The sequence below is a fragment of the Sorex fumeus genome, unplaced genomic scaffold (assembly GCF_029834395.1).
Source record: "Sorex fumeus unplaced genomic scaffold, SorFum_2.1 ptg000061l, whole genome shotgun sequence".
Lineage (NCBI taxonomy): Eukaryota > Metazoa > Chordata > Mammalia > Eulipotyphla > Soricidae > Sorex > Sorex fumeus.
The window spans coordinates 27113950-27135632 of NW_026606118.1; the positions used below are offsets into that span (position 1 = coordinate 27113950).

The 21683-nt window shown below is 40.7% G+C and overlaps 1 protein-coding gene and 2 non-coding genes across 3 annotated transcripts; all 3 read right to left on the reverse strand.

Annotated features, from left to right (window-relative positions):
* Positions 1-2892: 2892 nt before the first annotated feature.
* Positions 2893-2999, reverse strand: LOC130034833 (U6 spliceosomal RNA). Its single transcript, XR_008794164.1, has one exon. It is a non-coding gene; the product is annotated as a U6 spliceosomal RNA (small nuclear RNA).
* A 9127-nt stretch (positions 3000-12126) lies between these two features.
* Positions 12127-12229, reverse strand: LOC130034869 (small nucleolar RNA U13). Its single transcript, XR_008794184.1, has one exon. It is a non-coding gene; the product is annotated as a small nucleolar RNA U13 (small nucleolar RNA).
* A 4454-nt stretch (positions 12230-16683) lies between these two features.
* On the reverse strand, positions 16684-20525 carry SMIM28 (small integral membrane protein 28). Its single transcript, XM_056126358.1, has 2 exons — positions 20347-20525; positions 16684-17067 (listed from the first exon to the last, which is right to left on the reverse strand). The coding sequence occupies exons 1-2, from the start codon at positions 20455-20457 to the stop codon at positions 16684-16686; spliced, it is 495 nt and encodes a 164-aa protein (XP_055982333.1). The 5' UTR covers positions 20458-20525.
* Between the last annotated feature and the right edge of the window lie 1158 nt (positions 20526-21683).

The window sequence follows — 21683 nt, forward strand, 5'->3', positions numbered from 1 at the left end:
AGAGGGCAGAAGGGACAAGGGCCTTTTCCTCTGATCTCATATATAATGTATCTCTTTGATTTTTGGGCCACATTTGGTACTCAGGGGCTACTTTGTGCTCAGTCCTTGGGGGACCATGGGGCACCCCACATGCAATGAGGAAAATCAGCCCCTGCTCATGAAAAACTGAGCAGCAGGAGAAATGAAAGTCTTCTTAGAAACATATTGCAACTCTGGCATATGTGCCCAATGGCCTCTAGATAACCCCCTGCCTTGTGACTGAAGAGTTGGCTCCGAGTGTCCTTGAAATAAAGGGTGCTGACTCAACTTTGCACGTAACACACTGAGAAATTTCTGCTTCTATCCTCACGTGCCTGCTGTCTGCAAGGGCCCCATTCCCTCTCAAATATTCTACAAAACTCAGTCTCCCCATTAGATATTCTATAAAACTGAGCTCTCACCTTTATTCTAGTTCCAGTCCTTGGGGCTTGGCTAGGTCTGCTGCCATCAATATATCGTGCTTCTAAAATTTTCTTACTGAGCGCTGGCTTCTTTTCTATCGATGTACTGCATGTAAAAGCACACCCTTCTTTGGGGCCTTTAATTTTCATTTATTTTTTTATTTCTTTGAGCCACACTTGGCAGTGTTGGAAGGCTACTGTTGGCTGAGTGCTCAGGGTTTGTTCCAGATCATGCTTGGACAACTATGTGGTGTGAGGAATGATACCTCCTGTATGCAGAGCACAAACTCAGCCCACTCAACTGTTTCTCTGACCCTCTGGCTTCTTTCAGGAGGAGACAAACTACATTTATGAGAGCTCTGCCTTCATTATCTAATCACCCCAGAGTCCCAAATACCATCTTATTGGGCAGGAAATGGGGAAAAACTTGCAGAACTATAGTATGTAACATATCATCCTGTCTGTCTCATTTCTTCCACCTCGCAACATGTTTTCAAGGTTCATCCACGTTATAGCATGTGTGTAGTACTTCATCTTTTATGGCTGGAAGAGACTTCATTTTGTAAGTAGTTTATTCATTTTCCAGTGGATGGATATTTGACTAGTTCCAGACTTTTGTCTATTACGAATAATGTTGCTATTCGTATTTCTGTCAGGTCTCTGTATCTTGTTATGTTTTCATTTCTCGTGGATAGGTACTTCAGAGTAGAATTGCTAGTTGGACTAGTAATTCCTAACAGCGCCGGGTGGGACTGCCAAAAAGCAAACAGAACGTCAAATCCATATGTCACTTTGAGGAATGGGTAGTCTATATTTTTAAGTGGCTGTATCAACTAGCATTTTCCCTAGCATGTGTAGGCATGATATTTCTCTATAGCTCCACCAATACCTGTATTAATCTGCTGGATTTTTTTTCCTTTTCCTTTTTTTTTTTTTTTTTTTTTTTACAGAAAACCTAATGGGTGTACCTAAGCGTTTCGAATTGTTTTGTCCTGGTTTTTGAGCCACACCCAGCAGTAGTGCTTTGGGCTTACTTCTGACTCTGCACACAGGGATTACTCAAAGGCTCAGGGTTCCCAGGGATAAAATCTGGGTTGATCACGTACAAGGCAAGCATTCTATCTGCTGTACTATCTCTCTGGTCCCAGTGCTTTGAATTTTTGTTTGCTTGTTTGGTTTTTGGTTGTACTGGACTACTCCTGGTTCAGTGCTCAGGGGATCACTCCCAGAGGTGCTCAAGGCCCAGGCTGCTGAAGAGATCAAACCCAGGCCTCCTCCAGCCTGCAAAGCATGTGCTCAACCCATTATGCTGTCTCTCCTGCCCCTAAATTTTTTTGAGACATAATTTTCATAACATAAATTTCACCATCATATGGTGTACTTTATAGTGCTTTTTAGTACATTCTCAGTGTAGAACAACCATCACCATTTAATTCCAGAGCATTCGATCACTCCATCACAATTTAGACAGTAGTCACCCTCCTCCAGCTCACTGATCTCTGCCTCTGTGGTTTGCTGGACATTTCATATATTTTAAATCATGTAGTACATGTGCTTTTGTAATAGACTTTTTTTCTCTTTCTTTCTTTCTTTCTTTTTTTTTTTAAGTCTTATGAGTTCACCCATCTTATGTGATATAGCAAGCTTCAGTTCTCTCTTCCTTTTCACTGTGAATAACGCTGCTTTGTATGGTCTAAGGCTTTTGAAGCAGACCTTGTAATATTTATCCCTTCTCAGACAAATGTGGAGTGGTTTGCAGACACATGACACTCATAGTATTTTTGCCAAATTTGTTATTGTACAGTGCTAGGTTTGAATTATTTTAGTGAAAACTGTATAATGAATTTGGCTCATTTTTAAAAATAACCTGTTAATTTTTACTTATGTAACAGATGTGGCCCCTTCCTTAGCTCACTTTGTAAGGTTGAGATCACAATTTTATTAAAGGGTTTTTTTTTTTTTTGGTTTTTATTGTGTGTGTGTGTGTGTTTTAATGTGGAAAAGAAAGTAATTTACATTGTTGCTTAAGAAGTAGGTTGTCTTTTCACCTGCAGAGTATCTTTTATAATTATTAGTGCCTTGGGGGAAGAGGGCATTTGATTTGTAGGAAAGCTGAGGTTAAATTTGGAGACATTCACTTTATAGGGTATGAAATGTACAATGAGATAACAGCAGGTAACTGGGCTAAATTATCTATATTTACAAGGTGGTAATTAGTTACATAAAACAACAGAAGGAAGAAAAGAAAATGGCTTATCTGAAAATAATAGGATTTCAGTTAAAATAAGCTTAATACAATTCGTATTAGTTTATAACATCGCTATTTTCTTGGTTAAGGTAAAATTGTTCTTTGTTAGTTCATATTTTTTTATTTTTGTTTTGTGGGCCAAACCGCTGGTACTCACTGCACAATCAACTGTGCATTGTAAGATGGACATTTTGACTATATTTTTCCTTCTGTCTGTCTTTCACAAATTTGCATGTCATCCTTGCAAAGGGGCTTCACTAATTTTCTCTTTATTGTTCCTATGTTAGCATATGAGCTGCCAAGGTGAGTTCATAGACATTCTTCCCGTCTATGAACATGGAGTGTCTTTTCACCTCTTTTGTGTCTTGCCATATGTCTTTTTTTTTCTTTCTTTTGTTTGCTTTCTGGGACTCACCAGGCAGTGCTCAGGGGCTCTTCCCAGCTCTGTGCTTGGGAAATTACAACTGGCAACTGCAACTAAGGAAATCCTGCAGAGCTGGGGATCAAACCCCACCCGTCCATATGCAAAATATACTCTCATTCCATTGTACTATCTCTCTGACCTCTATTAGATCATTTTTAGTCGATAGGACTTATGTGACACTGAAAGATACTTTTAGTTTTATAGCAGGTGATGGTACAAATAGGCACCTTTATATCAACAAGTGCTTTGTTATTCTTCTCAGTGGCAGACTTAAGGTTGTTTTATTTTATTTAGTCACCTCAAACACTGAATTAGTGAATATCGAACCACTGCTTCTAGAGGAAATAAAAGGTTAGGTTCCTGCAAGCTTATTGTTGTATTTCAGCAACCTATTAGTCAATATATTACCTTGTTTAGAAAGGTTATTGTATAAAAATACTTTATGTGAGAAGTACTGTTGTTTCATTAACATGGAACTTAGACTCATTATCCTAGCTCATGCCTTAATGAAGTTTGTCTAACACACGTATTTTCTCCCCCGAAGAACATTCAAACTGCACTTGCTGGTTCTGACGCATACCTCAGTGCTAACTTGGGGAGTGGTTTAAACAATAAAGCCATCAGTAAAAAGCTCCCAAATGGAAAAAAATGATAATAAAAATAATAATAAAATGGTACTAAGTGGACAGAAAAAGACACATTTACAGTAGCACTGTAGCACTGTCCTCCCGTTGTTCATGATTTGCTCAAGCAGGCACCAGTAATATCTCCATTGTGAGACTTGTTATTGTTTTTGGCATATCGAATATGGTTAGCTTGCCAGGCTTTGCTGTGACAGCGCTATACTCTCAGTAGCTTGCCAGGCTCTCTGAGAGGGGCGGAGGAATCGGACAGGGGTCGGCCCGGTTCAGCTGCATGCAAGGCAAGCACCCTATCTGCTGTGCTATTGCTCTAGCCCCACGTTTACAGTATGAGAGCTAAAACTAGAAGGCAGTGCTTTGCTTTGTTCTGCCTCAGCGTCTTTTGTTCTGCCTTTTAGCATCATGCAGCTAAAAGGTTTCACCTCTCTCAGAAAGTGCATGCCCACCAGCCCTGGAGAAAGTGCTATATTGATTTCAGAGTTAGAAACACACTTTGGCAAGCAGGAGAATTCGTAAATACACAATTCCCGAATCATGAAGCTGTACTGTAAGTATGCTCTGCAGCAAACTACAGTCATTTCTGCCCACAAATTGACTGAAGCCACAGGACTTGTTCCATCCCAAGTGTGCGTATCCCAGTGTGATCGCACTGTGTGTATACCAGTGTGATCAAAGGAGAATTCAAATACGTGAGAGAAGCACCAAGGCATGGCTGTTGTCATTTGTTGATTAGGTTATTTCATGTTTGTGCTGGATTTTATTTCCTGAGGACAGCAGTGACATGATAGCCCACCCAACAGGTTGCTTTCATAGTGCAACTTTGACACATCACCCTTTCCTTGAAACCTGGAAGTCTTGTGACTATTCCAGAAGTATCTGTGGCCTTTGTGGCCAGATCATCATGAAAGTCTTTTTTTTTCTTTTTGGGTAACAGTTTGGCTCTGGACTCAGGAATTACTCCTAGCGGTGCTCAGGGAACCATATGGGATGCTGGGAATCAAACCCGGGTCTGCCATGTGTGCTACTGCTACCTGTTGTGCTATTGCTCCAGCCCCTCACGAAAGGCTTTCAACTGTTTCTCTGGGATACTCACTCTTTGAATCTAGAAATGGCCCTCTGGGGAAGCCCGACTGTCTACTTGGACAGATGTGTGGGTTTCTGACTGGTGTCCTGGTGAGGCACCGACCTGCACACATGTGAGTATGTTTGGACAATTCCAGTCCCTGCTACATAGTCATCTCTAGGCAGTCTTGAAACTTCCACACAAGCCCCATGGTGTCTAAAGTTCCTGTACATATATTGCAATGCCTCTTAAGAGATAGTTTAAATTAACTTTGGGATAACTTGTTTTCCAGGAATAATAACAACTGGAAGAGTATCATCTATGTATAGTCTGACAGTAGAAGTTAACAGACTCCTGACAGATGAAAACTTGGGTTTTCAATGAATAAAATTTGACTTCCACATATTTGACAGTCAAGTTATTATTCCTTGGGGGTCATTTTTACACTTTCACATAAAATATCTGGTCTTTTATACCTGTACATGAAATATTTGATCTTTTTATAGTTTTACTACTATCACAAAATGATAATGATAAAATGGTAACAGTGGGTCTCATGGTGGGAAATGCAATTCCCCCCCCCCCCACACACACACACACATACACCTGTATTTTCTTTTAGTTTCGGTGAGAATTGTGATAGTCATCCATTATTTAGGCACAGACTGACTACGAAGTCCCTTTTATACCAAGCACTTGGCTCATTTGTTGATCCCTGATTGCTTGATAAATGTTGTATGAACACTGGCCAGAATTTATCAGACACATAAATAGTGAGTGTGTGTTTAGGAGCACCTGTGTACCGTTTTCCTCCTGGGACACATAAGAGAAAGAAACATTTATTGAATGTGGGCCTGAGGGTAAAAAACATTAGGGTCTAGCTGGAGTTTTCTTTAAAAATTAAAACATTCATTCTAATCAATATTAGTCTTGATATAACTTCTGAGATGGGTGTTGGCTAAGTGTTTTATAAAAAAAAGAGAGAGGGCAAATCCATACTGATTTTAAGCATTTTATACTTTGAAGTAAAAGTAGAATACCAAGGCAGAACTAGATAGCTCACATTCTTCAAAGAAGCAGGATCCTTGCTGTGGCTAAGAGCAAAAGCTTCTGATAGATTGCTTGCTGAAGGACCGATTCTTAAAAATTTAAGGCAGTTAACATGTTAATTAACATTTAGGTATGGGGCTTGTACTGTTGCCATAGGTGATCATAATTATTTGATTAGATCAAAGGAAAGAATGTGTAGGAATTGCATTTTTGTAGAATAGAGGTATTACAGTGTTTTAATGTTTTGCTTCTTTAAGAGAAGCCGCTTTGCATTTTCTCAAACATTTTCTGTGCAGTGTTCATGTTCAGCCTGTTTGTGAGTTCTGCATCATGGTCTCTCTGGGAACCCTCCACTCTTGAGTTTTAATGTACTTATTCAGTTTGTGTCCCAGAAGTGGGACAGGTCAAGGGTAGGTTAAGAATTGACTCCAAAAGAAAGGGAAAGTTGAGCAGTATGTCTGGGTCATGGGATCTTTCTTCTAAATCACTTTTTTTTTCTTTGATTTGTTTTGTTTTGGGTTCATACCAGGTCTTGTTCAGGGGATAGTACTGATTTGGTGGTCAGGGACCATTTCCTGGTGGTGTTTGGGGGACCATGAGGCGCTTGTTTGTGTGTGTGTGTGTGTGTGTGTGTGTGTTGTTCATTTGCTTTATTCTTATTTTTAATGCTTTATTGAATATCTGTTTGATAGACCTTCCACAAAGCTGTTCATGTTCATCTGTCTTTTAATCAGTGTATAGAACCCATTAGAATTTACATGGTTGGATTAAAAGTCACCATATTTGTTATTATTTTCTGTTTTTGCTACTGACCCCTAGTTTTTATCTTCCATTCTTCTTGCCTTCTGTGGTTAAAAATAAACATTTATGGGATTACCTTTACTTTCATTTCATTTATTAGCTTTTTAAGTATACTACTAGCTTTTGGTTTTGGTTTGTTATTGAGTCCAACCCGCCAAGTTAGGAGGCATGGGGAACTGTGTGGACTGCAGATAGAACCCAGCCTCCAGAGTGCAAAGCAAGCTCACAAGCTCTTTCAGCTTTCTTCCTGCCTCAATTCTACTACTGGTAAAGAGGAAATGTTTCCTAATGGCTGTCCTTGAGATTACAATATATGATTATAACTAAGCTAAGTTTATTTTCAAATAGCACTATACAGCTTCACACAGAGTAGAAGTACCTTGTGATTATAAAACAGTCTTAGTTCCTCCTTCTCACCTCAGATCATTGCTGTTATTCATTTTAATTATTCATAAGCTATAATCACTAAATATTTTGCTGCTGTTATTATTTTTAATAAACTGGTATCCGTTAGAGAAATTAAGATAGGAAAAAATTCAATTTTATTTGTACTTATTCCTTCTCGAATCTTTTACTTTTATATTCTGAATTTTATACCCATATCATTTTTTCTCACTGAATATTTTTATATCTCTTGTAAAAAACATTCACAGAAAATTACCTTAATTCTCATTGGTCTAAGAGAACACATTTCTTCACTTTTGAGGAATACTTTTTCATAGCATAGAATTCAGGTTAGTGATTTCTTTTCTTAACACCTTAAATATTTTATTTCACTTGCTTACGTTGTTTCTAAGGAGACATTATTCTGCTCTTTGCTAAGGTGTTTTCCCCTTTGGCTTCTTTGAGCATTTTTTTTTAGATACAGCCATTATTCTTCTTGGTATTATTCTTTCTTGTTATTCTCTGAGCTTTTTGAACCTGTAGTTTGACTTTAATTTAAAAAACTCCATTTAGAAAGCATCATGTTAAGCGAAATGACTCAGAAAGAAAGGGATAGACATAGAAAGATTGCATTCATCTGGGGAACATAAAGTAACAAAATAGGAGACTAACACCCAAGAATGGCCGAGATTAGTACCAGGAATTTTACTCCATGGCTTGGAGGCCAATCACACATGCTAGGGGAAAATGGAGCTCAGATAGAGAAGGGAACACCAAATAAAGGTGTTGGGAGGATCCTCCCAGGATGGGAGAAGCATGCTGAAAGTAGACTATAGACCAAACATGTATGTCACCCATTGCCTCTTTTGCAAACCACAACACCCAATAAGAGAGAGAGAACAAAAGGGAATGCGCTGCCACAGAGGCAGGGTGGGATGAGGGGGATGGGCGGTGGGAGGGATACTGGGATTCGTGGTGGTGGGAAATGGGCACTAGTGGAGGGATGGGTATTTGATCATTGTATAATTGAAATCCAAGCACAAAAATTTGTAAGTCTGCAACTGTACCTCATGATGTCTCACTAATAAAAAATTTTTAAAAAATCCATTTATTAGTGTTTCAAAATATTTCTTGTTTTTTTTTCACATTCTTCTTTCTCTCTGGTTTTCTTTTCTTTCTTTTCCTTCCTTCCTCCTTCCTTCCTTCCTTTTTCTCTTTCCTTCTTTCTTTGTGTGTGTGTAGGGGGGTTCGGGGATCACACCCAGTAGTACTGTGGTATCACTACTGGCAGTACTGAGGTACCATAAGCAGTGTTGGGGATCAAACCAAGGTCAGCCACGTGCAAGGCAAGCTCCTTACCCACTCTCTCTGACCCTCACATTCTTCATTCCCAGGTAGTCCCATTCCATATATTTTATAGCTTTTAACTTTATTTCAGCATTCTTAGATCTCTTAAAAGTTTTTCTTCCAGTTTTTTTTTTTTGTAGGAGTACTGCTATTTATTCAGCCACTGATTAGCTGATTGAATTGTGCATGAACTCCACCTTACTTTTTTTTTCTTTTTCCATTTTTTATAATTTTATTTATTGAATCACCGTGAGAGCAGTTACAAAGCTTTTGGGTCTAAGTCTCAGTCATACAATGAAACACCCGTAACCTTCACCAGTGCCCATTCTCCACCACCAAAAATCCCAGTATACCCCCATCCCACACCCTCCCCCTGCCTGTGGGGCAGATGATTTCTACATTACTCTCTCTCTACTTTGATCACATTCACTATTTTGACACCAGACCCACCATTATTTGAGATTTTACCCCAACACTCAGATCTGCTGAAGAGGCAACAATAGACAATTTGTGTTCTATTGCTGGTTATGAATAACATATGATGTCGTGTGGCTGCAGTAGGGCCATGTGGTTTTGAAATTCTGAAATTTTAACACTTAAATCTGAAGGGATTTCTGCCAAAAGCCACTGGGTTTAGAGATTTGCTCCTGAGTCTCTGGGATCATGGCCGTTGAGCAGCTTGATGAGGAGCCAAAGAGGCCGTTCGTGGGCAATGACTTGGGGTCTCGTTAGGGTGGGGAGGACAGGCCCGGCTCCACCTCCCCCCCACATCCCGTGAGACCCAACAAGTTTCGTCATTGCGGGCCCAAGCCTGACTGTCCAATGGCCTCTGGAGGATGACAGCCACCAAGTCGCCAAGAGGGAGCAGAGGGAGGGACAGCACCCATTCCCCTCTGGGGTGGCCCGGCGACAGTAACCTACTGCGGGGTCCGGACACATTTCTGACAAAAGCCGCTGGGTTTCGAGATTTGTTTCTGAGTCTCTGGGATCAAGGCCGTTGAGCAGCTTGATGAGGAGCCAGAGAGGCCGTTTGTGGGCGATGACTTGGGGTCTCGTTAGTGTGGGGAGGACAGGCACGGCTCCACCTCCCCTCCCATCCCGTGAGATCCAACAAGTTTCATCACTGCGGGCCCAAGTCTGACTGTCCAATGGCCTCTGGAGGATGACAGCCACCAAGTCTCCAAGAGGGAGCAGGCGGAGGGACAGCACCCATTCCCCCCAGGGTGGCCCAGCGACAGTAACCTACTGCGGGGTCCGGACACATTTCTGACAAAAGCCGCTGGGTTTTGAGATTTGTGTCTGAGTCTCTGGGATCAAGGCCGTTGAACAGCTTGATAAGGAGCCAGAGAGGCCGTTTGTGGGCGATGACTTGGGGTCTCGTTAGTGTGGGGAGGACAGGCCCGGCTCCACCTCCCCCCCCATCCCATGAGACCCAACAAGTTTCGTCACTGTGGGCCCAAGCCTGACTGTCCAATGGCCTCTGGAGGATGACTGCCACCAACTCGCCAAGAGGGAGCAGGCAGAGGGACAGCACCCATTCCCCCCGGGGTGGCCCGGAGACAGTAACCTACTGCGGGGTCCGGACACATTTCTGACAAAAGCCACTGGGTTTCGAGATTTGTTTCTGAGTCTCTGGGATCAAGGCCGTTGAGCAGCTTGATGAGGAGCCAGAGAGGCCATTGGTGGGCGATGACTTGGGGTCTCGTTAGGGTGGGGAAGACAGGCCCGACTCCACCTCCCCCCCCCCCCCCCACCATCCCGTGAGACCCAACAAGTTTCGTCACTGCGGGCCCAAGCCTGACTGTCCAATGGCCTCTGGAGGATGATAGCCACCAAGTCGCCAAGAGGGAGCAGGTGGAGGGACAACACCCTTTCCTCCCTGGGGTGGCCCAGCAACAGTAACATACTGTGGAGTCCGGATGCATTTCTGCCAAATGCCACTGGGTTTTGAGATTTGTTTCTGAGTCTCTGGGATCATGGCCGTTAAGCAGCTTGATCAGGAGCCAGTGAGGCCATTCGTGGGCGATGACTTGGGGTCTCGTTGGGGTGGGGAGGACAAGCCCGGCTCTACCCTCATCCCATGAGGCCCTGTGTGTCTCGTCACTGGGGGCCCAAATGTGACTATCCAGTGGCCTCAGATGGATGGCGGCCACTGGGCCGCCAGGGGGAACAGGCCAAGGCACAAAACCTATTCCCACCTGGGTTGGCCCAGCACCTGTAGCCTACTACAGAGACCAGACGCATTTCTACCTAAAGCCACTGGGTTCTGAGATTCGTTTCTGAGTCTCTGGGATCATGTCCATTAAGCAGTTCAATCAGGAACCGAAGAGACTTTGCCTCCAATTATATAGCTGAGCCGGAGGTGATTTGTAGGTGTGTTTCCCACATACCTAACTTTTAGCCATTTACTTTCTTGGTAAACTTTGCCCCAAGTTTTTGGGGTCTGGCCAAAGGCACAGCAGCAATTTTGGGGTATCTAGAAGTCTGAAGGCGCCATGAGGCTGCTGATGCACTCGCCTCACAGGTACAGATTGACCTGCTGGCGGCACCATACCCCCTCCAGTCTTTTTTTTTTAACGCCTCTCTTTGTTTTTCTATTTTGGAAGTTTCCATGACCATATCCTTTTTTGTTTTTGCTTTTGGGACCATACTTGATGGTCCTGGAGGGCTATTCTTGATTCAATGCTTGGGGAACTATGTGGCCCCAAGAATCAAAGCCAGGGCTTCCACATTTGATGCATGTGCTTATGAGCCCTTTGAGCTGAGCCCAAGGCCTCATTACGAACATATCCATAAGCGCAGAGATTCTTTCCTTCGCTGTGACTAGTCTACTGCTCCCCCGAAGACATTTATTCCCGGTAGTGCATTTGATGTCTAGTATTTGTTCTCTTTCTCTCAGATTTTCCAGTTCTAATATTTTTGCGTATTTTTTCCTCTTGAGTCCTTTGCACATTAGTCATAGTTATTATATAGAAATTCCTGGTTCTGTTCCTTGCTGTCTCTTCAGACCATATTGTTTTTGGTCTTTTAGCATACCTTGCAATGTTTTGGTGAAACATAGGTTTCATAAACGGATTATGAGGCACTAATATAGCACCAAGGATGTTGTTCCATGGAAAAAACATGAGTCTTGTATGCATGACATTCTATCCTAGTAACAGAAGTTAAAAAAGAATGACAGAGGTGTTTGGGGGGAAGCTGGTATATATGCTTTTTAATTATGTGGTGATAAGATTGATTGAAAGTGAAGAAATATTGAAGTCTTGTGACTACATCTCACAAGACCTAGATCTGGGCTGGGAACTTTATTGGCAGGTTTTTGTTTTTTAATTAAAAAAATTGTTTTGAGGGGTGGTGGTTGTGGGATACACCTGATGGTTCTCTGGTGTTACTCACGGCTCTGTGTTCAGGAATTACTCCTGGCAGCTCCTGAGGGACCATATGGGATGCCGGGATCACAACCTGGCTCAGCCTTGTCCAAGGCAAGTTCCCTACCCACTGTACTGTAACTCCAGCCTCAGGTCTCCATTCCTTTAAGACCTTTTTTACTTCCTATAAGATGATTCAGATCACCTGGAAATCCCACCTGTCTCCCACCCGCCAGGGTCAGTTAGTCTTGGCTAAAAAGCTGAAACGGTGGAGCAGACTGTCTCCTAGTCAAATAGTTTCTCCTGAGGGCAGGTCTTGTGTTTTTTTTTCTTTTCTTTTTATTTTCCTTCCCCACCACCCTTCGGATGAGTAGTATGCATATAAGTAACAGAATTTAAAGGAGGCACATGTCACACAAATGTGTGGACACCCAATCATCATGCCTCTGAACTGGAAAAGGCTCCGAGGGCAGATGTTATTAAGGACAACTTGCAAAATGCTTCCAGCAGGCTTCGTTTCTTTCTTCCAGTAATTCCAGCTCAGCATCTCCCCGATGCTTGGTCCTGAGGTTTCTGTCCATGAATATCTGCTACAGTAAGTTGCATCCTTTTGTGTTTCCCTGTCTGTTATTCTGTGGATGTATGTACTTCATTGTAGATTTTCATGACTTGGGATCTCTGTTGGATTTAAGAGAGTTGTGCGCATTTCATTTTTCTGATAGGATGAAACACTGACTTTCAGGTTCCTAAAAGCCAGACCAGAGGCTGGATTTCTCTTTCTTTCTTTCTTTCTTTCTTTCTTTCTTTCTTTCTTTCTTTCTTTCTTTCTTTCTTTCTTTCTCTCTTTCTCTCTCTTTCTCTCTCTTTCCCTCCCTCCCTCCCTCCCTTCCTTCCTTCCTTCCTTCCTTCCTTCCTTCCTTCCTTCCTTCCTTCCTTCCTTCTTTTTGAGTCACACCTGGTGTTACCCCTGGCTCTGCACTCAGGAATTATTACTGGCGGTACTCAGGGAACCATATGGGATGTTGAGGATTGAAACCTGGACAGCCATGTGCAAGGCAAACACCCTCCCTGATATACTACAGCTCCAGCATCTTTTCCTTTTTCTAAAATGATCCTTCATGATATTTTCAGGTCCAGTGTAGAACTTAAGGGAAATTCCCACATTCTATTCACTGTTTCTATCACATTCCCTCCAAGTCTAAAATCTTTTCTGTTTACAATTATTTCCTCCCACAATGACTTCTTTTGTTGTTTGTTTTTGTTTTGGGACCACACCCAGCAGCGCTCATGGCTTACTCCTGACTGTTCTCAGGGCTCACTCCTGGCAATTGTACTACCTGCTGTATTGTGGTTCTGGCACCCCCAAATGTCTTAACTGTTCACAATTTCATTCTTTTGTTTGTGAATTTTCCACTCCAGTCTGTCTTTTTGGAGAGCTAGCAACCAACTCTGCCCATGTTTGCCACTTGGGTCAACATTTAAAAAAGGTTGTACTATTCTGCGCATTTATCCTGCTTTGCAAATTGAATTAGTTGCAGCTGCACATGGGACTGATGACTTCAGGAAAGAGATTAGAGATTATGGGTTTATGAAGGATGGCTCAAAGCTAGATTTACAGATCTGGTCTTCTATAACCTGGTTACATCTATCCACATTGGAATTTACTTTTATTTTGGTTCTTATTTCCATTTAATTGGGCTGGAAGGTCCTGGTATCAGCGTTTCTAGAAGGGTTGATATCCACTGTTTTATAGATCAACAAACTTTCTTTTTAAAGGACTAGTGAGTCAATGTTTTGGCTTTGAAAGTCAGTCTCTGTTGGATCCATCAACTCAATTCTACCCCAGCAGCCATCAGCATGGGGCTGGGTTCCAATAAGATTTGAATGCCTGCAGTTTTCCTGTGTCCTGAAATACTATTTTTTTCAACTACTTAAAAAATGTTAAAGTGGTCCTTCTTTCTCAGGATGTGCAGTAACAGATTGCAAGTGGGCTTTGACTGTGGGCTATGGTTTGGCAACTTCTGGTTAATAGTTTTATTTTTTTTCTGTATTGCATCAGTTTGTTTCCATAAGCGAAAACATTTTCTTCTCCAGATCATTGATAACATTTTAAATGAGTCCAAGTATTGACTTAAATGTTAAATGTCTGATTCAGACGTTTTATTTTTAGTTTGGTGGCCTTACCCAGCTCTGCTCTGGGGCGACACCCTGCCTGACATGCAGAGGGTGGTAGGAGGGATTGTTCCAGGGGGGAGGAGGGAGGGGGGATACTCAAGCATTTCCTTAATAGCCTTAGAAACTGTAGCAGTTAGAATGTTTTTCTCTATTAGTAATTTCATTTTTCATTTTTCATTTCATCATCCTGTTATTCGTCGATTGCCTCGAGCAGGCCCCAGTAACGTCTCTTTCATCCTAGCCCTGAGATTATATTCAAGGCTCTTTAGGAGAATGAGACCCATCATTGTTACTGGTATTTGGCATATTTGGTACACCACGGGGAGTTTGCCAGACTCTGCCCTGTGGGCAGGCTACATTCGATAGCCTGCAAGTTTGTCCAAAATATTAGTAATACACTTGATTAAAATGACTGAAGATGGCAAGAAAGATATTCTCTCATTAAAATAAAAAGTGGTAGGGTCAATTTGACTACTCTACAATGTCATCAACTTAAATCTTTTCCATTTTTTTTTTTACTGTCGTCTCATTAATTATGGCTGAGGACTTGCCTCCTAGTTGCAAGATGGCTGTCAGGGCTGCAGACATCACCTGTCGACACAAAACACCAAAGAGGCTGTGTATTTTACTTCTATGTGTTTATTTTCAATGAGATACTCTTTTGTAGAACAAACCTCTCTAGGGTACCTCTCTCCCCTTAGGGTTCAAAAACTAAAGCATCCCTAGTACGGGAAACAAAATTACCTGAGTTAACAATCGTGCTGCACTGTGGGGAGGAACTGATGACTTTGCGATCCTAGAACTAATCAGGATTTCATTGGGAAAGAATAGCAGTCAGTAAAAGAGTTGAAAGATTTTCACAAGGTACTGGATTCTTAGAACTCAAAACCAAATTTTAAAAAAACTGAAGATTTTCTACTGAGTCGCTCATTTCCATTTGCTTAACTGCTACCCTTAAAGATCATCAGGGATTAATACAATTTTTCTGAAAGAAGACTTTTTTCTTCACTCAATTGTTTCTATGTTGCCCCAGTTTATATTATTTTTAATCAGATTATGTTTAGAAAGAAATGTCTCCTATATCAGCTTAATTATTTTTTTGAAATGATAACACACTTTTATGAAAATATTATTTTCCTGAGTGATACCACACTTACGAGAGCATAAAAAAAAGTTCATGTATCAAAAGATGAAAAGTCACTTTTCAGGTTCAGTTTGCACCATCAAAGTGTTGCCTAGTTTTGCATTCAGTATTGTTTTTGAAAAAAGATGTAGCACTGAATATGATTTTTAAGGACCATGCAGGCCACCCTCCCATTCTGCTGCTGCCCCTGAAATCCACAGGGATTCTGCTCTTTCCCCAGTGATATATGACCCACCTCTGCTCTGTATTTGAAAATCACAGAGGGAGATTTTCGTCTCTTCCAAACTCAGCTTGTATGTATATTCCTGATAGCCTTGAAGCCCTCTCCCCAGTTAATTGATCTTTTTGAGTCTAGTTTCCACATCTGTAGCCAATTTTGAACTGTGATGTATAGTGTCACTGTAAGAGCTAATCTGTTTCTCTTTACTTTGTGATCCATCCTGTTGACCTTTACTTTCCAATGTTTAAACTGATTGCTGCTCGATGACTTGGTCAAGGCCCACATTTTCAGACCTTGACCTGTTCCCTCAGATAAAGTGTCATACCAACAACTCCTTGTTCTACGATGGTGCTATAGGGTGATCCAGGATATTCTAGTGGGAAACATTCTCGCAACTCTGAGGACCAAATCATGAAGGAAGAACAACACGAGAGCAACACAAGAGAGATAGTACAGTGGAGTACAGGGGGTAGGCACTTGTCTTGCATGTGACTGACCCGGGTTCGATTCCCTACACCCTCTAAGGACCCCCAAGTCACTCCAGGATTGATTCCTGAGAACTGCTGAGTGAGGCTCCCCCAAACAATAGCAACAAAAGAACAACACTATGAAGAAGATAATTTTGAGAGCTTTATTATTTTGTAACAAAAATGCTTGTAAATGTCTAATATGGGAGCATTATTTATCTAGATTTACAACACAGTTGACCACGCTAGAGTGATCTAGACATGTTTATTTCTCCTTCTCCAACTTCCTATGCCTTCTAGAGCCCTCACACAGAAGTGGAACCAAGAGGCCCTGAAAAAACTTGTGCAAGAAGCCAAGTTAGTCGTGGCAAGTAGTTACTTTTAGTTTGTCTAGCTTTTTTTTTCTTTCAGGTTTCCTTCCTTTCCAATTTTTTTCTATGATCATTAGTAACTCTAATTGATTTTTCAGCTCCCATCAATCTTTCACATCTCTTTCAGGGTGCTGCATACCTACAAGAGCCCAGTCATCTTTAGAACAACCTGGGGACAAATGTCTCCTCAGGAACCTGAAAATGGGCTAGCTAGATTGACGTTGGTCAAGCTCCTCCCCTGTGCAAGGGATCTCATCTAGCCAAGAAAAAAACAGATTTTTGGGTCTAGAACCTTCTTCCTTCTCCCTTGGACTCTGAAGGATTTTCCAACAGAACTGTGTGTTTTGGGAGGGGTTGGGATTTGGGGACCACTCTTGGCAATGCTCAGGGCCCAGTCTTGACTCTGAGCTGGGCTCCAAGACAACCACCCTATGTGTTCCTGGGAATCAAACTGGGTTTGGCTCCATGCAAAGCAAGCACCTTAACCCCTGTCAATCTCTTCTGCCCAGAGCTGTGCTTTCAGAGGCCCCCAAGAGCATTTTAGATCTGTTCTTGCAGTCCAGGCAAACTTTCTTCACACCGAAGGACATAGTGCAGGGTCTCTTCCCTGGGGGCATTCCTGGTGGCCTCTTCATAAGAGGGGGGTAGGCATACGGAGACGAGGGCCACCTCCCTAGGTAGAGGAGAGTAGGGGAAGTTCTGCTCACTGTTCCACGGCAACGCTGGCAGAAAGTCAGTGACCTCTCCGGTTGCGGAGTGCTCTGTAAGGTCAATGCTGAAGACCTGACCCTGGGGCCGGGCAGCCTTGCAGTGGTGGTACAGGAAAAGCAGCAGAAAGGCCAGGAAGAGCAGGATGGTGGCCGGGAGAAGAATGCATAGGAATGGCTCCACATCTTCTTGGGTAGAACTTATCTTCTGGGTGCCCTGGAGTTAGCCAACCAAAGTGAGTTAGGGGGTGCTGGAAAGACGATTTCTAAAGCCTTTGCCTTCTCCCCATACTTTATTATTCTTTTCATAATTACTCCCTCTAGAGCTCGCTCTTAACCATTCACTGAAGCCAAGGAGTTTGAGCTTGTATAAAGTCAAGTGACTTGACATGATAGAGCATGAACTTAAAATGTTCAGGTACACTGATGGTCTTATTCCATTTACCATCAGGACAGTCATATTCGTGGCTACAGAAAGAATAAGCGACATAAGTTCTTTAGTCATAAAGATGACATTGTTATGTGCTCACCTCACAGCTCCAATGCCTTGAAATCTGTTTTGAAAACTGAAGGTTAATATTAATGAGATTTTTAGAAATTCCTATGATTTATTTTGCAATATTTTTAAGAAAAATGTGGAACTTTTAGAATTATTTGAGAAAGAATTGAAGATAAAGTCTTAGGCAAATTAGAAGGCATTGGGTTTTATAATAGTAACTCACAAGAGTAAGTGGTTCCTCTTACTCTCTCTTTCCTCATGGAATAAATTATATAAAAGAAATAAAGGAGACAAGGTAGAAAAGCAATATGGAATGATACTGTTCCAAATTGCACAGATATTGTTTTAAATAAAGCTCCTAGAAATAGCGAAATATTAAAAAAATAGTGAAATATTAGAATGTTTCTCTAATTCTATAAAAGCATACAGGAAGAAATATAAGTGTTCATACCCAACTATTACAGAATAAAGGAAAACAGTATTATGTCTTGTAATTGTGTTTTGAACAAAAACATTAAGCTCTATTTACTCAAATAAAAAAGTATGAGTTAGGGGAGACTAGAGCAATAGTACGGTGGGTAGGACATTTGCCTTGTATTTGGCCAACCCGTCTTCAATCCCTGACATCCCATATGGTCCCCCAAGCACCACCAAAAGTAATTCCTGAGTGCAGAGCCAGGAGTAACCCCTGAGCATATATGGGTGTGGCCCCAAAAGCAAAAACAAAAAAGTATGAGTTAGGGTTCTTGCCCTGATTTAGGTGGAATGAACAAATGTATATGTCTCATGTCATGATCTCTTAAATGCATGGCAGATCTAGTGTGTTTATATATTTTACTTCCTAAAGAATTTATGACTGTGTGTTATTTTGACTCAAAAGTAGATTTAAAAAGTATTTTTATTACTACATTTACACTGCTATGAAAGTATTTTTATATGCTATTACTTGGTAAAATATGAATTAAGAAATTTACCTTAAAGTACATACAAATTAAAGGATATTTTTAGCAGGGGGTTGGAAACAGAGCATTTTCTTTGGGTTCAGTAGCCCTGCCTTTGAAATCCTAGTCTGATCTTTAAATAAAAATGACATGGACAGTGCCTTCTCGATCTGGGAAATAGGGAATAAAATAGGGAAAATAACATTTTTTTTGAGGACTGTCATGAGAAGTTACAGAATCAGTGTAGAAATGACTGTGAATTATAATGACTTGAATATTTATATCTCAGAGATACAAATGGCCAAATATAGTAAAACCAATAAAAATACTAAATATAACCAAATATAACCAGGAGTATAGGAAATTGTGAATGAGACAAGAAAATATAATGTACATAAAATACTTATACTAAGTATAACCTAAAATATATTGTGATACTTAGGGCTTTGATTAGAATGAATAGCAAAGAGTAGATGAACTCATAAATAAATTTACTACCGTCATTAAAAAAATCAAGTTGGAATCCAAAAAGCAATTTCATTTTGTTTCCTCCTTTTAGATAAATCATTAAAATGTTCAAGTTATTATCTATTTTAATACTGAAAACAATTATTCTTCAATCTTGATAACCATGGACCATTTTGCCTCATATAATTGCCTTTATTTTCCATCCACAATATGGATAATAGTTTCTGATCTGTTGTAGGCATTAAATGTTAAATACAATATTGTATTCCATGAGTAAAATATACACAGAAAAAAATTTTTGAAAATATTTGACATAAGACCTATGTCACTTAGTATTATTAATATTGCAATCACTTATAAAAGAAGAAATGTCAGTCCACTCTTATGCTTGGTATACCTATTGGTTAGGTCTGTTTAAATTCTGAGATAACTAAAATACATAAAAGTAGATGAGGACAATTTTATGAGAGATTGTTTGTTTTCCAGCTAGTAAATGAACAGAGCTAGACGAACAAATTTATTATGTTGTCCTTAAGTTTGTTGTATATTGGTTCAAGTTGTCTTGGATTTTTTGATTAAAAGAAGGATATTTTTCTGTAGTTAGATGTTCTTATTTTTTCACTTTCCTGAAAGAGGTCTTGTAACTCAATATTTCTTTGTGTATTTTGACTCAAGATTTTATTTTTTAGGTGACAATGTAAAGAAATACCTAATTAAAAGGGTAACTGCTGAACGATGTATCATTATTATATCTAGATAATATATCAAACCTGTATAGTGATACAGACACACACATATTTTTTTTTTCTTTAAAAGAATTTAGATGGCAAATCTCACTAGATGATTTTCCAGGAAACAAACAAAAACACCTAAGTTTGTTTACTTCTTTAGTGCCTTTGCTATCACTTATTCTTCCACCTGACCGTAACATTCTGAGTTTTGGGCTTTCTACAGATATTTTCTTTGATGCTGCCTCAGACAGAGATGTCTGGTGATTTTCCTGACAAAGTAAAGCAGCAGCTGTCTTTCTTAGTGACAAACAAAGACTCCTTAACCCTCTGTTTCCCTTCCCAAAGAATATCCTTAGACTCCACTAGCTTTCTTTTTCCTTTAACTTTTTTTTGGATGAGGTTCTGTGATATACAATATTGTTATTGATAGTTTCCCATAAACATAACTGCCACACCCACTAAGTCATAGAACAGCTCTTACTAGACAGCAGAACTGTGGGGAGTTTGGTTTTATCCTATTTGCAGACATTGCTTACCAAACACACAACAAAACTGTCCAACCAAGGCATAAAGATGTGTCGACTCCTAGTGCCCACTCTGTGCCCTATTGGTTTTATCAGGTGTTCTTAGAATTAATTTGCAGCAAATTTCCCTTGAACTCATCCAAAGAATACTACTTATAAGTTCCTTTCTTTGACGATGCCAGCTAGTGAATTCATATTTTGTCATACTCAGAAAACAAATGGTCTCCACTTTTACTTTAGAGTTTTAAGGTCCTAAAAGGACAGGCCTTGTTGGTTTCTAAATGACTAAATGACGAAGATCATCTAGGAGGAGGAGAGGAAGCAGGTACTCACCTGCAGTTGGGTTTCCAGAAGGGGAAGGCTTGGTTCGCTAGTTAACCACTCGTAGGTCCCCCGGCCAGCATGTCCGAACTTCCTCCAGCTGCTGCCCAAGAGTTCCTGCATGTTTTTATCTGACTGATGCACTGGCCAACCCGTCCACTCCTCTGCCCAGATTTCAACAACGCTGCTTGTGGTTGGACTGGGTCCAGCTTGGCTCTGCTGGGCTGATGGCTGTTGATGAACTCACTCTGATGGGTGGCAACAGGAAAAAAAAAAAAAAAGAAAGCAGTCAGAGGAACCACTGAAGAGGGACTCTCTTTAGATTTAGCCTCTGACTTTCCTTCCGTGGCCTCTGTTACTCAGGGTTGGTGTCAGATATCAGATACTGGAATAGCTTTTCATAAGGGGGACTTGTCTGTATTAACATTATTACAGGGCAGTGAATAGTCTCAGTGAAGGAGGCATTTTGATGTAGATGTAAATAACACCCTCTTCCTTTCTTCCCCACATTCCTCTCTGGAGAAAAACAGAACCGAGAAAAACACAACCGAACTGAACATTCTTTAATTGTTTCTGCTTTCTCTAGTACAGAGAGAAGGGGTATCTGGTAGAGAAGTAGGCTCATTAATAATATTTTAATGAATTATTTAGGTGAAAGGATGCTAATGATAAAGTTGTACGGAAGCCAGGCAGACAATAGCTCACATTGGCGGGATGGAATGGCTGCTGGTTTCAATATGAGAAAAATCAAATTACCATGCCTAAATAGTCTTCTTTTTAATTATTGTATGAAGTTAAAAAATTATACTAAATCGGAATGAAGAAATTTGGAGTGTTTTTACATATTATACACACAGATGTGATTTAATAATGAATAAAATTTTGATGAATAAATTTTATAAGTGTAGTGTTTTGTGGAGTCAAAATGTATAATTCAGAACACTGGAGGTGAGGGGAGGTGGTCCTACAAGGGCACATCACCTATTAGAATCTAAATAGAAAAAGCTCTTGCTCCTACTTCCAGTGACACTTGAAGAATGTGTGTCAGTTATACCAGAGAAAAGCTGAAAAAACTGAGAGAGGCAGTCTGGGCCACACCCGGTGGTTCTCAGAGTCTATTCCTGCTCCATGTTTAGGAGAGATTCCTAGCAGACAGTAGAGGACCAGATGCTCAGAGGACCTTGAGCAGTGCTGGTGATGGATCTGAGCTCAACTGCTTGTGAGGCAATCACCTTCTCTCCTATATTTTCTCTTCAGTCCACTGAAACAATATTTTAAAAACAAAATTGCAGGACTTAGCACCTAAAAGTATATGAATATCTTCAGTTATTATAGGGAGCAAATTTAAA